This window comes from Microcaecilia unicolor, chromosome 3 (assembly GCF_901765095.1).
Source record: "Microcaecilia unicolor chromosome 3, aMicUni1.1, whole genome shotgun sequence".
Classification (NCBI taxonomy): Eukaryota; Metazoa; Chordata; class Amphibia; order Gymnophiona; family Siphonopidae; genus Microcaecilia; species Microcaecilia unicolor.
The window spans coordinates 173160556-173177567 of record NC_044033.1 but is presented as its reverse complement, the minus strand read 5'-3'; the positions used below and the strand labels follow the sequence as shown (position 1 = coordinate 173177567).

General features: G+C 48.3%; 1 protein-coding gene across 2 annotated transcripts in view; it reads right to left on the bottom strand.

Moving 5' to 3' along the window:
* Window positions 1–8995: 8995 nt before the first annotated feature.
* The window catches only part of OS9 (OS9 endoplasmic reticulum lectin), a 191457-nt gene continuing 183440 nt past the window's right edge, over window positions 8996–17012 (bottom strand). For both annotated transcript variants that reach the window (XM_030196589.1, XM_030196590.1), the window contains one exon: window positions 8996–9882. In XM_030196589.1, coding sequence (XP_030052449.1) covers window positions 9745–9882 — 138 coding nt within the window. In that variant the 3' untranslated portion in view covers window positions 8996–9744. The remainder of the gene's footprint in view (window positions 9883–17012) is intronic.

Below are 17012 nucleotides of genomic sequence, written 5' to 3'. Positions count from 1 at the left end.
CACCTGCTGAGGTGGATGCTGAAGGCGCCCGGTGGGAGAGCTTGTCGAGGGCAGTTTCCCGCTGATGTAGCTGGCCCACCAACTGCTCGACCTTCTCACCAAAAATATTATCACCCCAGCAAGGGACGTCGGCCAGTCTCTGCTGGGTGCGGTTGTCCAGGTCAGAGGCACGTAGCCATGAGAGCCTGCGCATCAATATATCTTGGGCCGCAGCACGAGATGCCACATCACAGGTGTCATATATACCCCTGGACAGGAACTTTCTGCACGCCTTCAGCTGCCTGACCACTTCCTGAAAGGGCCTGGACTGCTCCGGGGGGAGCTTGTCGACCAGGTCCGCCAGTTGCTTCACATTATTCCGCATGTGGATGCTCGTGTAGAGCTGGTAAGACTGGATGCGGGTCATGAGCATGGAAGATTGGTAGGCCTTCCTCCCAAACGAGTCCAGAGTGCGAGACTCCCACCCCGGGGCGCCGAGGCGGTATCCCTCGAACTTCGTGCCCTCTTGAGAGCAGAGTCCACGACCGCCGAGTCATGAGGCAATTGGGGCCGCATTAACTCTGGGTCCGAGTGGATCCTGTATTGGGACTCCGCTTTCTTGGGGATGGTGGGGTTAGATAACGGTCTCAACCAGTTCCGAAGCATGGACATTGTGCAACGGCACCGTGGAGGACTCTCTAGGTGGTGATGGATAGTCGAGGACCTCGAGCATCTCAGCCCTCGGCTCATCCACAGAGACCACGGGGAAGGGAATGCAAATAGACATATCCCTAACGAAGGAGGCAAAGGAGAGGCTCTAAGGTGGCGAGAGCTTTCTCTCAGGTGAAGGAGTGGGGTCGGATGGAAGGCCCACAGACTCCTCTGAGGAGAAATATCTGGGGTCCTCCTCCTCCCCCCACGAGGCCTCTTCCTCGGTGTCGGACATGAGCTCCTGTAGCTCAGTCCTCAACCGGGCCCGGCTCGACGTCGAGGCACCGAGACCTCGGTGGCGTCGTCGAGTGGTGGACTCCCGCGCCGGCGGGGATGAAGCTCCCTCCATCGACGTGGATTCCACCTGCGTGGCGGTCGAGACCGGCGCCACAAGTGGCGTCGGCGTTGAAGGCCTCGGCACCGGGCTAGAGCCCGCCGGCGCCTCCATCAACGGCGCCGAGGGCGCAAGCACCCCCGGCGCCGGCACGGTCTGGCGCATCAGCCCTTCCAGGATCCCCGGAAGGATGGCTCGGAGGCACTCGTCCAGGCCCGCTGTCGGGAAAGACGAAGGGGCCGGTAGGGGTGTCGGTGCCGGAAGCTGCTCGGGTCCAGGAGACTGCACCGAAGTGCTGGCACCCTGACGTGCTGATACCTCCACGACAGAGGGGGACCTCTCCTCTCGATGCTGCCGCTTCCTCAGCATCGACTCATCCCTGGCGCCAGGAGCTGGATGCGTCGTGGGCGACCGATGACGGTGCTTCTTCGCCTTTTTACGGTGCCCGTCATCGGCGCTCGGTGGGACAGAAGAGGAGGAGGTGGATCCCCCTCGGCCTCGAGGAATCGGGTCCGACAGGGTTCGGTCCCGAGGGCCCTGGGTAGAGGGAGTGACCGGGGCCGATTGCCCACGCAGCCTCTCACCCCTGCCGTCTCCGGAGAGCCGGTGGGCCGACGGGACCTGTGCTCCTGGGGTCGATGCCGTCGGTGCTGATTTCGTGGACATCGATACCGGTACCGAAGATCCGGCCGTCGATACCGATGCCGTCGATGTCGAGGGGCCGGCGCAAGTTCCAAAAAGACGGTCCCGAAGAACTTGCCTCGCTACTTGTGTCCGTTTCCGGAGACTGAGACACAAAGTGCACGTCTTGGTATCGTGCTTCGGCCCGAGGCACTGGAGGCACCAAGCGTGGGTGTCGGTCTGCGAGATATGCCGGCCGCACCGACCACACTTTTTAAATCCACTCGGGACCTTCAAGGACATCGACGGAAAAATCGCGTCGGCAAAGTCAAAGTCGTCGATGGTGGTGGTAAAAATCACACCTCGAAAATAAATCGACCGCGCGGCCACAAGGCCGCAACGAGACGCCCCCGCTAAAAGACGAGGGAAAAACAAAGTACAGCTTTTTTTTTTTTTTTTACTCAAATGAAAAAAAGAGAAAAACGGAGAACACGAAGAGAAACAATTCGCGGCGAAAGCGCAATCCGGTTTCCGGGGCTGACAGAGAGACGAACGCGGCTCTCTCCAGCGTGGAAAAGACTGAGCGGGAACGGTCGCGCACGGGCGGGAAGGCGGCCGCGCATGTGCGGTGGGCGTGCCCTGCATGCGAGACCGCCCGCGAAGTTTTCTTCCGGTTGGTGGGGGCTGCTGTGGATGTCAACCCAGTCGTGAGAACAAGCAGCCTGCTTGTCCTCGGAGAACTATATATACACTCAAGTACGACTGAAGCTACAGACCGAGAGTGCAACACCATTGTGGTTGGATTTAAGATGTCATCGGTAGCCTCATAAGAGCACTAAATTGTAAAGTATAAAATATAGATACATTCTGTGATATAGATCCACTCTGTGATCTCACTACTCTGGATATAGGCATTTGCTTACCTTTGATTTTTCAGACATTCAACTGAGTGTGGAGTTTTTTTCGGCCATATGATGTTGCGCCGGGCCCACTCCTTATAGTCCGATTATCTTGGGCTGGCTGGGTGGTGTTACTGAATCCCCTTTTTTCTCTACTTTAGATGTTGATTGATTCTTATTTAATTCAAGGCGATACTTGCTCCTGTATCCACTGCTCTACACAGTAAGTTTGAAGCTGTGATTTTGGAGTTTCAAATTTATAACTATATAACAGAGTGGATTTTGTTTTAGAACTCATGATTGAACGGAGTCTCCTACAATTCTGAAGGCGTTGTCTTTACAAATAGGAATGACTCTGTTATTCACTGAAGTCTTTTTTTCTCCACTTTTCACATACAGTGGTTGATATTTGCTTTGAATGACATCCCTAAAGATACAGACTATAACAGTAGAAAACTGATTGTATAAATTTTGATATTGAATTCTACTGATTCCTTCACAAAGAAGGATCAAATAACAGTCCAATTTCTATAGATCTTCAGAGATTAACTCCAGAAGAAGAGGGAACAAGATCTGTTTCAACCAGTAAGGCATGACGAGGATCATAGTTTCTTGGTCTTGCCTGAATTTCAGCAAAATCTTCTCTATGAGAGGTATTAGAGGATATGTATACAGAAGACCCTCCCCCCAATGTAGGAGAACGGCATCTGATGCTAGTCTGCTGTACAACCTGGATTGGCCACAGTTGGAAACAGGATGCTGGACTTGATGGACCTTCAGTCTGTCCCAGTATGGCAATACATATGTAGTGTACTGTGAACCAAAGACTACAAAGGCTTGTGTAGAGTTGGCAGTCCTGGATGCGGGCAATGAGCATCGAGGCCTGAAAAGATTTCTACCCAAATGAGTCTAGTGTCCTGGCATCTCTGCCCGGGGGAACCACGGCATGAGTCCTGGAGCTCCTAGCTCGTTTGAGAGTGGATTCGACCACCAGAGTGTGGCAGTTGAGCCTTCTCAAATTCAGGAGCCTTTTGTATATAGTACTGTGTATCCACCTTCTTAGGTGCAACTTGCACTGGGAGGGGAGATTCCCAGTTCTTCATCAGTGCATCCTTAAGGATAGGGTGCAATGATACAGTGACACCTTCCTTAGGAGAAGACTCATAGTCCAGGACATTCAACATCTCCAGCCTGGGCTCTTCCTCTGCTTCTAACATAAATGGGATGTCAGAAGCCATCTTCCTGATAAAACCTGTGAAAGAGAGACCCTCAGACAGAGATTTACATCTCTTTTGAGGTGGGGAGGGATCAGAAGGTATCCCGTAAGACTCCTCTTCTGAGAAGTAATGTGGGTCCTCATCTGAATCCCATGAGTGGTCCCATTCAGACTTCACTGTATTCAGGTTGTACTGAGTCTGTGCCTGCCTCAACTCAGTGATGTCCAAGCCAAGAAGAGCACCAAGTACAGCCCTACTGTTCGACTCTGATGAAGCTTCCTCCCCCAATGTTGAAAGCGGTACTGTATGCATCGAGGTTGACACCCTTCAAGATGCCAGTGCAGAGGAGCATCAGGAAGAATCTGGCTTTCATCTGCAGTTGGCACAAGCTTCCTCAATGCCTGAGTGGTTTTCAACCATAGCATCTGTGCCAGTTCCTCCCCGAGCATGGCTTGGAACTGCTCATCGAAGGAAGGCATCAGAAAAGGCGAGGGAGCCAGAAGAGTGGCAGCCTGAGGTGTTGGTGCCAGACTGGTAGAGGGGACCTGGTTGCTAGGAAACTTGCACATCAGCACCTCTTCCAAGGAGGGAGCTCCTCCCAGTGCTTCTCGGGTACCGGCAATGCCGATGCCCCAGTGCTCCCCAGCACTGTTCATCAAGGAGGGCCAATTCTTGGGCTTCCCCTGATGCACAGCTTCACGGCCCTTCCGTGCCAATGCCATCAAACCCATTCATGCCCTCAGTGTCAGGTCTGATGCTGACTGGTCCCAGGACCTACTCTCTGCACCAGATGTTTAAAGAGGTGTACTCCCAGTGGATGCTGAAGTCTTGGCGGTCATTAAGGTCGATACTTCCAGTGCCGATGTTGAGACCTTGGCCTTCGAGGAGCCAAAACGTTTCTCCTGAACCTGTTGCATCCTGTGTCCTCAGTTGCATTTGCAAACAAAGAGGACAGGAGTTAGGTTCATGATTAGGTCCAAGGCACCCAATGCACCAGTTGTGTGGGTCTGTCATGGAAATCACCTGATTACATTGGACGCACCTTTTGAAGCCACTGGAGGTCTTCTTGGACATCGAGAAAAGGATCACAACCAAATTAAACTCAACTTTGAACCGGAAAAGGGGGCAGTGTTCAAATTGAGGACTGGGATCTGAACTAAAAAGGGCCTAGCAATATGCAAAAAAATAAATGAAACTTTAAAGGCTGAAAAAAATAAAAGAAATTAAAGGGAAATTGAAGAAAAAGGTAGAAAAGAAAAAAGTATATGAATGGACTGAAAAACCCGCATGGGAAGGCACTATTAGAAAGTACTGTGAGGCACTATGTGTACTCCCTGAAGTCTGAGGGACTCGTGCTCGTGCACAGTGGGACGCTACTAGACAGTTCCTGATCTTGCTATTCAGCATCCACCCCAGGCTCCTTCAGTTGATGTCACCCAGCTGTGAGAATACTTGGTCTGTTTGTCCTCAGAGAAACAGTTATTTACTAGCACATACCCATTTATGTGCTGGCTTTGAATTTGTCACTACTTTCTACATTTTGCTAAAATGAATATTTATGCTGTACACAAGGAGGACAAACATCCACTTCTCCTGTATTTTGGAACAGGCTCTCTGGCAGCAGATTCTGTTCTAAAATACTTGTGAAACTTACTTGAGACACATTGATCTACATGTCTCAATTCCTACTTCTAAAACCTGTCTAAAATGGGGTTCAATACAAATAGCCCTGGCAATGGGGCAGCCTTGATGCATTCCACCCTCCCAGTTCAAAGGGGACAAGCTACCATTTACTGATATCTTAGCTGTAAGATACCTTAAAAAATAAAAACTTAAACAAGTCTTGCTGTTCACTAAAAAAAACATTTTGGGTGTTTGTTAGTCGCAATACCACCGAGTTTTATTTTCCCCTTTTATTTTATTTATAGAAGTTTGATATACCGCAAATTGCACTGAAAAAAAAATGCAGCAATGTGGTTAACATAAAAATAACTTGGAAATGTAAGCTAAAGCTGAAGGTTTTGATCCTTTGAATACAAAAAGGAGGGGGTCTTTTACAAAGGCATAGTAGTGTTTTTAGCATGCACTAAATGCTAGACGCCCATAGGAATATATGGGTATCTCTACCGTTTAGCGCATGCTTATTTTTAGCATGCACTAAAAATGCTAGCACAACTTTAAGACCCACTAAGTAATTTAAATTGAATGCAAGCAGAAATTGGTAACCAATGTTCTGAAATGAGTAAGGGTGTAACATGATCAAACCGATGAGCTTTGTGAAAATGTTTTACTGCTGTTGAAACAGTCTTTATTTGGCACTTTCAGATGAATATTGTAAGCTTCTGGTGTGTATGCCTGTTTGATTAAGTGTGTGGGTTGTTATCAGTTTAAGGCTTAAGATTTCACAGCCACCCTCTCTTTAGGTGTTGTACTTGCTATCTTTGTGTTTTTATAAACCATTGTTTAAAATGAGAAGTCTGATAAAGGGTTTTAGTTCTTGTCTATCCCATTATGAGGAGGTTTACTACTGTTTTTATATGTTATTTATATATATGTTCTTATGTAACTTTATGCTTTTAAGTATTTTTATTCTAATACATGCTGTAGGGAGGTAAGGTTTAACTCAGTGAATATGTTGTAGTACTTAAAAGGAAAGTTGTAAAACTTTATATGCCATTTGAAGGTCAATTTTAACACCTAGGATCCTAATCTTTACCTAAACAATTCAAAGTGTTCCATAAAGTAGGTGCTGAAGGCAGCCTGTAGCTAGGGAGTCCCATATGTGAGGATTCACTTACCCTTCTTGTCCTTAGAAAAAACACACATTACATATCTCATAACCTACCCTTCCTCCTCAAGGAATTCAGTTTTATAAGCTAGCAGTGGAAAAAATATCTGAATGAGCTACTTTGTTGGTTTCTTTAATATTTGAGCAAGATCTTCATGCAATTTTGAAATTGTTTTTCCATTATGCATCTTGAGTTATTTCATGGGAAAAAGATCTGGATCTATCCAGATGTCACAAAATCTACCCAAGAAAGAAGAAAGCTGTTTCTAGTAATGAGGAAAGAGATTAAAGATTTGGGTGCAACATTTTTGTATGGTTAAATTTGGAGGGACAAAATAAAGTCTTCTTTCACCCTGGAGCAACTGAGAGCTTTTCTGATTATGAAGAGCATTTCAGTGTTTTTCTGATATGATATCATGATAATTTAGGGGGGGCCTCTTTTCAGTGTGGTGCCTTTTGTGATCTGTTACTTTAGATTTTAAAAAAATATTTCTTCTGATATATCTTAAGTCCACTGTTCCACCTTGTGTGGCCTAAGGAAGATTTGAGAATGTTTTCCTATAATATGCTGGATTTCCTCTTGCTTGTGCAAGTAATCTTGTATTATTTGAAAAATGGGTGTGTGTGTGTGGGGGGGGGGGGGGGTAGCTAGCAATGGCCAGGAGTCCTACAGGACAGCAGCAAGTAGAAAGTACTGTGCAGGAGCTGCAAGGCTTTCTCAAAAGTTTGGAAAAGTACTGGAGAAAGCTTCCTAGGCGGCTCCATCAGTCACCATGCATGTGGATTCACTGATCCTGCACCTACTCTGAGAAATTATACAATACTATTATTTATGTACATTTGTTTTAAGAATCTAGGTGTGGGCATTTACACCACCTCTATGTGCCTAAAAGTCACACACAATGTAATACTTTTGTTATGCCAGTATTCCATGTAGGCACCTACTTTCCTTTATAGAATAGGCTCCAGTTACACAACTGCCCTCTGAATGGGATTATGGATCATTAATAAAATAGGATGGTAAATCTCTTCCATTTAAAAGCATAGGTATGTCTTGCAAAGACTCTTATGGCCAAAACAATCACCTGAATAGATGTCTGAAGAGCCCAACATGAAAACTAAACATTACTCAATTTCGAGGCTAATGAGTCAAGATCTGGATGCAGACAAACCCCAGTTTCTACAAGGGAAAGATAACCAGAAAGCTCCAAGTCAAAAAGGACAGACTGAGCAGGTCCTGTGCTTACCTCACTGCATCTACAACTTGTGTCTCTACTCACTTTACAGAAACTGGAACTGCAAATCCATACATGTAAAAAGGAAGCTTGGTTGAGCCTGTCCTTAATGAACTAGAGCCAGATGGTGACTTTGAGCAGGTCCTGTTCTTACCTCACTGCACCTACAACTTGTGTCTCTACTCACTTTAGAGAAACTGGAAATGCAAATCCATACATGTAAAAAGCAAGCCTGGTTGAGCCTTTCCTTAATAAACTAGAGCCAGATGGTGACTTGATCCAAGGCTCATATTCACCAGCTGCTGGCAAAATCTAACATACATAGATGAAGTAGTACCCTAAGGAGGATGACATCCTTACTCAAGAAGAAAGCCTTCGGCATCACTGTGATTGTCTGCAGTGAAAATCCACCAGATATTCATCCCCATCAGGCACTTTTCTGCTTTGCACAGAAATCTAATCACAGCTCTGAACTTTAAACTCACTGACTCAACCTAGTAAGAATGTACAAAATCACATTTTAGGAGTTTTTTTTCCTACCTGTTAACCATTTTATAGAGTACACAATAAGCAGGAGAAACACCTCTATGAAGAGTCCAAAGAAAGAAAAAAATAGAGTATGCAAGTGCAACACAAGCTTCAGTGCAGGAAGTGTTGATCAAGTCACCTTTATTGCACAAAACAGAGACCCGACACATGGCCAGGCGCTGAATCTTGCTGGTCCTAGGAAGATTCAGCCCTCGGTGTAACTTTTGACCCAAGGCAGGCGATTTCGTCTGCCAAACACAGCCCTATGTCAGGTCTCTCTAGTGCAATAAAGGTGATTTGATTAACACTTCCTTCATTGAAGATCGTGGTGCACTCTCTACTTTTCTTCTTTCAACTGTTTTATAGAAACATCTTTTGGTGCTACTTATTCTCTGTTCATGTAACTCCCCCCTTTGTTTGTAGTTTCATGACAGTATTGGGAGGGAGGTGAAAATAAAAACTAATTTGTGTGTCATGGAGGAGTCTCACCTACTATACCCAGAAAGGCTTCCAGGGTATGAATACCTGCATAGAGGAATAAGGCACATGAAAGCAAACCAGGTAAATTTCATAAAAACAGTCAACACCACTACACAATGGTTCTTTATAAAGACCATTTACAAGGGCAATTGGATAAGACTGTTTTTTTTTTGGGGGGGGTGGGGTGGGTGGGGGTTGTTTTACAACTGGCCTCTCTCCTCAATCACTCTTAAAAGGCAGCTTTAAACAGCAGTCTCATCAGTGTCACATTTCTTGGTTTTATTTGTCTTAATTCTAGGTCTCATCTCTTCCTTAGTTTATAGACTGTTTTATACAAATTTCATATTTTATTTTTAAATAAAATGCATATTTCAATAAGGCCAAGTCACTTCTTTGTCCTTCTTTAGATCGTCACTGAAGTTACAAGTCAGGCTGTAGTTTAGTTTTAGGCAAGACCTCTGCATGGACAGCTGATGAAAACAGCACTCTGACACACCAAGATTCAAAATAAGATGGTGAAGGAAGAAGAAGAATTTTCCAAAATTGGAAAATAAATCCAAACAACCCCCTCAGGTCTTATTTCTGCTCATAAAGGAGATCAAAACTAAATGTGAAAAGGGAAGAATCTTAAATGTATGAACTAGCTGCCAACTACATTACCATTGCCAAAAAGATTTTTCCTAGTACTGCTCCTCTGGGGAATGTTTACTCATTATTAGAGTAGGGTAGTAATTCACTGAACAGCATAAGCCAATAGGATGACTCTGCAAAACCTGTTCACTCTAAACTGTGCAGGTGCCAGTGCCAAATGCTGGTTCAGCAGCAACTTATCACACAAACCCACTTATGCAAGGAAACAGCACAATCTTGACTGCACCAGGATCATTTCACAGAGCAATGAAAATTCTGTTTCTTTGTAGCTTTTTTTTCTTTGCCAATTTGTATATTTTATTTAGAAATCCATCTCATCCGAGTCTGTGCCACCAGCTGTCCCTGTCTCCTCCCGATTCTGATCCCAGATGAAGCGGTAGTTGTGTTCCAGCTGCTGTTGTCTCTTCTGTTCTCTGTGCACCTCTTCCGTGCCCTGGACCTACAGAGACACACAAAGGAGATTGCGTCAGTCCCTGGGTCTGTGAAAGGAGTCTCTGGCAAAGCATCCTTCACAAGTTACTGTGCCTTGTAAAAACCTTTACACTTGTATGTCTTTTTCACATTATCTCAAAAGTACAATTCATAATGAATTAGAGTAGAAGTTTGTTTCACTGATCTACACAATGTATGTTATACTTTCAAAGTGAAAACAAATTGTAGAACTATTAAATAAGCAATTAAAACAGAAACCAAAAAAAGTCTCATTTGCAAAGATCTACCCATCCTTTGCACAGCAAGGAGAAATTAGGCTTCCCCTATAATTTTCTTTCCTTGAGTCCCCACAGAGTAACCCAAATGTAGTATCTGTCTCCATTTGTTGCTAGAGGAGCATAAATCCACACATTTGGACTGCTCTAGAGGGATGATGAAACCCAAATTAGATCCATTTTCAAAGCTCCCTTAACAAGTTGGACAAGTTAACTAGATCCTGTGTGTCCAAGCACTGCAGTTGAGCTGATCTGAACACACAGATTCTTCATCCAATACATTCTGTTGCATGAACTGTATTTAAAAGAAAGATCTAAACATGACAACACACAGAGCTACCAAAACAATTCTGTGATGAAGTTATTCAAAAGATACAGACTGGGAGGAAGGCTACAAGAAAATTTCAGTTTGTGAACGTCCCTTGGACACTGTGGTCCATCACTGTAAAGTGGAAACAGTTTGACACTGCCTCAGCTCATCCCTCCAAAGTCAGTAGCTGTGGTTAAGAACATAATTTTCCATTACTGGTTCAGGTGCTTGTGTTCTCTCATTTGGAATATGGCAATAACTTGTATGGTAAAATTATGTATCATACCTGATAATTTACTTTCCATTAATCATAGCTGATCAATCCATAGACTGGTGGGTTGTGTCCATCTACCAGCAGGTGGAGATAGAGAGCAAACTTTTGCCTCCCTATATGTGGTCATGTGCTGCCGGAAACTCCTCAGTATGTCGATATCAAAGCTCCATCCGCAGGACTCAGCACTTAGAGAATTACACCCACGAAGGGACACTCTGCCCAGCTCACCACCGCCGAAACGGGGGAGGGGAATTAACCCAGCTCATCCCCACACAAGTGGGGGAGGGGAATCCGTCCAGCTCATCCCCGCGGAGCGGGGGAGGGACACCACACCCGCCGATGCGGGGGGATCTGGCTTATCCTGCAACCGCAACCGCGGGAGGAGCTGACTGACCCTAACACCGCCGAAGCGGGAGGGGTACAAAGCTGCCCTACAGCCGCACGAAGCGGGAGGGAGTGCCGGCAGAATTTAAATCTCAATCCAGCCCCGTAAAACAGAGGGGAGAGGAATGCAGCAGCTCACTGTAACACAAACTCGTCTCAACTCTTGAAGAATCCAAGTGAAAGAAGAACTTGAACACGAAGTCCTCCTGAAGTAACTGAAGGCTAAACTTGAACCTAAAATTCAACCAGAATATAAACAGTACAGATATCTGGGAGGGGCTATGGATTGATCAGCTATGATTAATGGAAAGTAAATTATCAGGTATGATACATAATTTTACCTTCCATATCATCAAGCTGATCAACCCATAGACTGGTGGGATGTACCGAAGCAGTACTCACCCAGGGCGGGACATAGAAATCCCTGACCGCAACACTGAAGCTCCAAACCGGGCCTCCGCCCGAGCAGCCACAGTCAAGCGGTAATGCCTGGCAAAGGGATGGGCCTTCCCCGCGGCCACCTAAGCCGCTGCAATGGCTTCCTTGCCCATCTTGCCACTGTAGGCTTAGAAGCCTGCAGACCCTTACGAGGACCTGTAAACAGGACAAACAGATGATCCGATTTCCGGAAATCATTGGTCACTTCCAAGTATCTGATGATGACTCGTCTCACATCCAGAAATTGAGAGCAGAGTATTCCTCTGGGTAGACCTCCCTACGAAAGGAAGGGAGACAGAGCTGCTGAATCACATGGAAGCGAAAAACAATCTTGGGCAGGAAGGAAGGCACTGTGCGAATAGTCACTCCTGCCTCAGTGAACTGCAGAAAAAGCTCTCGACATGAGAGTGCCTGGAGCTCGGAAACTCTTCTGGCTGAAGTGATAGCCACCAAAAAGACTGCTTTCAACGTCAGGTCTTTCAGAGATGCCCTCGACAAGGGTTCAAAAGGCGGCTTCTGCAATGCTCTTAGCACCAGGTTGAGATTCCATGCAGGCACCACTGAGTGCAGAGGAGGGCGCAGGTGATTAACTCCCTTGAGAAAGCGCACCACATCTGGCTGCGAAGCCAGGGAAGCACCCTTCAGGCGGCCCCTGAAGCAAGCCAGAGCCGCTACCTGAACTTTCAGGGAACTGAGCGACAGGCCTTTGTCCAGACCTTCTTGCAGGAACGCCAACACTGAAGAAATTGGAGCAGTGAAGGGAGAAAGTGAGCCTGCTTCACACCACGCTGCAAAGATACGCCAAACCCTGGCGTAAGCAGTAGAAGTAGAGCGCTTCCTCGCTCTCAGCATAGTGGCGATGACCTTGTCTGAGAAGCCCTTCTTTCTCAGACGCTGCCGCTCAATAGCCAGGCCGTAAGACCAAAGGGGGAGGGATCCTCCATCACCACGGGACCCTGATGTAACAGGCCCTGCTCCACTGGCAGCCGCAGAGGATCGCCGACTGAGAGCCTGATCAAGTCCGCATACCAGGGACGTCTGGGCCAATCCGGACCCACCAGGATTACCCTGCCGGGATGCTTTGCCACCCGGTCTAGCACCCTGCCCAACATGGGCCAGGGCGGGAACACATAGAGAAGCTCTTGTGTCGGCCACTGTTGGAGAAGAGCATCTACTCCCAGGGATCGAGGGTCCCGTCCTCTGCTGAAAAAGCGCGGCACTTGGCAATTGGCCGATGACGCCATCAGATCTAGGCTCGGCTGGCCCCAGCGCTTCGTGATGCCCAAGAACGCCTGAGCAGATAGCTGCCACTCTCCGGGCTCCAAGGTATGGCGACTGAGAAAGTCCGCCTTGACATTCATGACTCCGGCAATGTGGGCCGCTGACAGCTGTTCCAGGTTCGCTTCCGCCCACTGGCATAGATTCATGGCCTCCTTGGCTAGAGGGGCGCTCTTGGTACCTCCCTGGCGGTTGACATAGGCCACAGCCGTGGCATTGTCCGACAGGACCCGTACAGGCTTCAACACCAGTACCGGGATGAACTCCAACAACACCAACCGAATGGCTCTGAGTTCCAGGAGGTTGATAGACCACTTGCCTCTGCAGGAGACAAGAGCCCCTGCGCTGTCCTTCCCAAGCAGTGGGCTCCCCAGCCCATCAAAGAGGCGTCTGTCGTGACGACAATCCACTCCGGGGTCACCAGAGGCATTCCTGCAGACAACTTGTCTGTCTGCGTCCACCAGCTCAGCGCCTTGCGCACTGCTGGGTCCAAGGGAAGGCGCACAGCATAATCCTCCGACATCGGAGTCCAGCGCAGCAGCAGAGATTGTTGTAGTGGTCTCATATGAGCCCTGGCCCAGGGCACTACTTCCATCGTGGCCGTCATAGAGCCCAACAGCTGCACGTAGTCCCAAGCCCGAATAGGAGAGGCTACTAGGAACTAGTCCACCTGAGCCTGAAACTTGACAATCCGATTGTCTGGCAGGAACACTCTGCCCACTTGGGTGTCGAATCGAACTCCCAGATACTCCAGGGACTGAGTCGGGCGCAGCTGGCTTTACTCCCAGTTGATGATCCACCCCAGGGAGCTCAAAAGAGCAACCACCCGGTTCACAGCTTTGCCGCGCTCTGCATAAGAGGGGGCTTGGATCAACCAGTCGTCCAGATAAGGATGGACTTGAACTCCTTCCTTCCTCAGGAAGGCCGCGATGACCACCATTACTTTGGAGAAGGTCCGCGGAGCAGTAGCCAACCCAAACGGGAGGGCTCTGAACTGGAAGTGTCGGCCCAGTACTGCAAAACGCAGAAAGCGTTGATGAGGAGGCCAGATGGGAATATGCAAGTACGCTTCCTTGATGTCCAAGGATGCCAGGAACTCTCCTGCCTTCACTGCCGCTATAACAGAGCGGAGGGTCTCCATGCGAAAGTGCCGAACTTTCAAGGCCCAATTGACCCCTTTGAGGTCGAGGATAGGCCGTACAGAACCTCCTTTCTTTGGTATCACAAAGAAAAAGGAGTAACATCCCTTGCCAAGCTGATTTTCTGGCACCGGAACGACCGCCCCCAGGCGGATCAGATTGTTCAAGGTTTGCTGCACTACCACAGCTTTGACCGGAGACTTGCAGGGAGAGAGTACAAACCCGTCTTTTAAGGGTCGGCAGAACTCTAGCTTGTAGCCGTCTCTGATGACTTCCAGCACCCAAGCGTCTGAAGTTATTGTGGTCCACTCGCCCATAAACGAGGACAGCCGTCCTCCAATCTGCACTGGGGCGTGGACCAAGGCCCCGTCATTGGGTACGAGACCCTGGGGGAGGACCGGAGGGAGCACCTCCGGGACGGCGGTCTCTGCGAAAGGAATGCTGCTTGGGGGAGAAGTTCCTCTTGAAGGAAGAGGGGGCAGAGGAGCCCGACCTGCCCGGGCGGTACCGACGGGCTTCCTGAAACCGTCCTCTGGAGGTACCAGGGCGAGTACTAGCCCGAACCCTGACCTCTGGTAACTTCTTGCCCTTAGACGTGCCGAGATCGGTCACGATTTTGTCCAGCTCGACCCCAAAGAGCAGCTTGCCTTTAAAAGGCAATCTAGCCAGGCGGGATTTAGAGGCGTGGTCAGCAGACCAATGTTTCAGCCAAAGCCACCGCCGCGCAGAGATTGTCTGAGCCATGCCTTTCGCTGAGGCCCTCAAGACATCATACAGCAAGTCTGCCAAATAGGCTAAGCCCGATTCCAGGGCCGGCCAATCAGCCCTCAAGGAAAGATCCGAGGGGAAAGCCCGCTGCACCATAGTCAGGCACGCCCTGGCCACATAGGAGCCGCAAATTGAGGCCTGCAAACTTAAAGCAGCTGCCTCAAAGGACGACCTTAAGGCCGCCTCCAATCTTCTGTCTTGGGCGTCCTTTAGGGCTGTGCCACCTTCCACCGGCAATGCCGTTTTCTTAGTCACCGCAGTGATTAAAGAATCCACGGTAGGCCACAGATAGGCCTCACGTTCCCTTTCAGTCAAAGGATAGAGGCGGGACATAGCCCTAGCCACTTTAAGGCTCGCTTCCGGGACATCCCATTGAGCCGCAATTAAGGTGTGCATGGCATCATGCACGTGGAAGGTTCTAGGCGGGCGCTTCGTCCCCAGCATAATGGCAGAGCCAACAGGGGCTGAGGGAGAGACGTCCTCCGGAGAGGAAATCTTCAAAGTGTCCATGGCCTGTACCAACAGGTTGGACAAATCCTCTGAGCTAAAAAGCCGCGCTGCAGAGGGGTCATCCGCTCCATCCGAGCGGGGATCCGTCTCCTCCAAGGAATCCGCAAAGGACCGTTGGGAGACCTCAGATACGCTGCCCTCATCTACATCGGAGGAGACAAAGTCCTCCAAGGCCTGGGAATCAACCCGAGGGCGTTTACCTCTGGGAACCTCAACCTCTTTACCAGACGAGGGAGCAGGGGCAGCGTTTTGCATAAGGAAGGCCTGATGCAGCAGCAAAACAAACTTGGGGGAGAAACCCCCCAGACTGTGTACTTCCGCAGCCTGGGCAACAGCCCTAGACGCACCCTCAACCGGCGCTCGCAAGAGCGGGGGAGAGACATGCTGCGCATCCAAAATGGCGTCCGGCGCGACACTCCGCGAAGGAGCCGCGCGGGAAGAACGGCGCTTAACTTTAGCCGCTTTTGTGCCGTCGCCCAAATTAAGGGCGTTCATGGCATTAATGTCTCCAACCTCAAGGGAGGCCCAAGAAGAAGCCGTCCGAGCCGCGTGGCCGGCCAAGATGGCGGAGGCGAGGAGCGGGGGATGGGCGTTTATGGCGGGAAAAATCGCCACGCCGGAGGAAGGACCGGGACATTCATCGGCCACGAAACTGTCACCCAACAAGGGCGAATCAGGCTTTAAGACCCCCGCATCCCCTCTAGAAGCGCCCAAGCGATCCGGGGAGCGACTCTTTACGCCCTCGCCCTCCGACACCATATGCCACGTGGAGATAAATCGGGGAACCCCCTGCCCGCTATAAAAAGGTAAAAATTACCTGCTGTCCGCTCCGAGCTGTAACGACCTGGTGTCCCAGTGAGTAGCTGCAATAAACGTTTAAATAAACGTCGAAATAAACGCCTTTAAGGACGTTCAAAATTTTTTTTTTTTTTTTTAACGGAGCCAGCGGGAGGGGGGAGAAAAGGAGGGACCTGGCACCACCAGGTTTGCACTTGCTCAAAAGAGCCCTCAACCCCAGGCACTCAACAAAACCTAAAAATTAGGCTTGGAGGCCTAGCCAGAGCTGCTGCTGTGTGTGACCACCACCTGCTGAGATAGAGAACATACTGGGGAGTTTCCGGCAGCACATGACCACATATAGGGAGGCAAAAGTTTGCTCTCTATCTCCACCTGCTGGTAGATGGACACAACCCACCAGTCTATGGATTGATCAGCTTGATGATATGGAATCAACTATTTCTGCAAAACTCTGCTCTATGCTCCAGATGCTTCAAAACACTGCAGCTAAGTTGATTTTTCATTTGAAGAGGTTTGACACAGCTACTCCCTACTGTCCATATAGGCTCATATTCTTTTTAAACTAAGTGTGATTTATAATTTTTGAGGGCACCAGCCTTAAGTACTTAATTAAATTGTGTTCATTTCTCAAGAATGTTAAGTCTTCTAGAGTTGTAGATTCCTGTTTAATTTACTTTGCTTCAGTGTTAGGAGTTTGATATAAGATGATATTGGATAGTTTGGCCCAGGCTGTTTTGGCTTGGTGTTCCCTACCAAAGAAGTTAAGAACCACAAATCCTTTTCCTCCTCTTGAAAATCCTTGAAAATATATCTGCCTAAAAAGTATCTAATGTAGTCTCTTTTTTGCTTTGCAGCTTTTATGAATTTTATTTGTATGTAATCCACTTTGGGCCTTAAAAGGAGTTGGCAGAATATAAATGTAAAACCCCCTAATGGCAGCGAAGATATTATACTTATTACAAA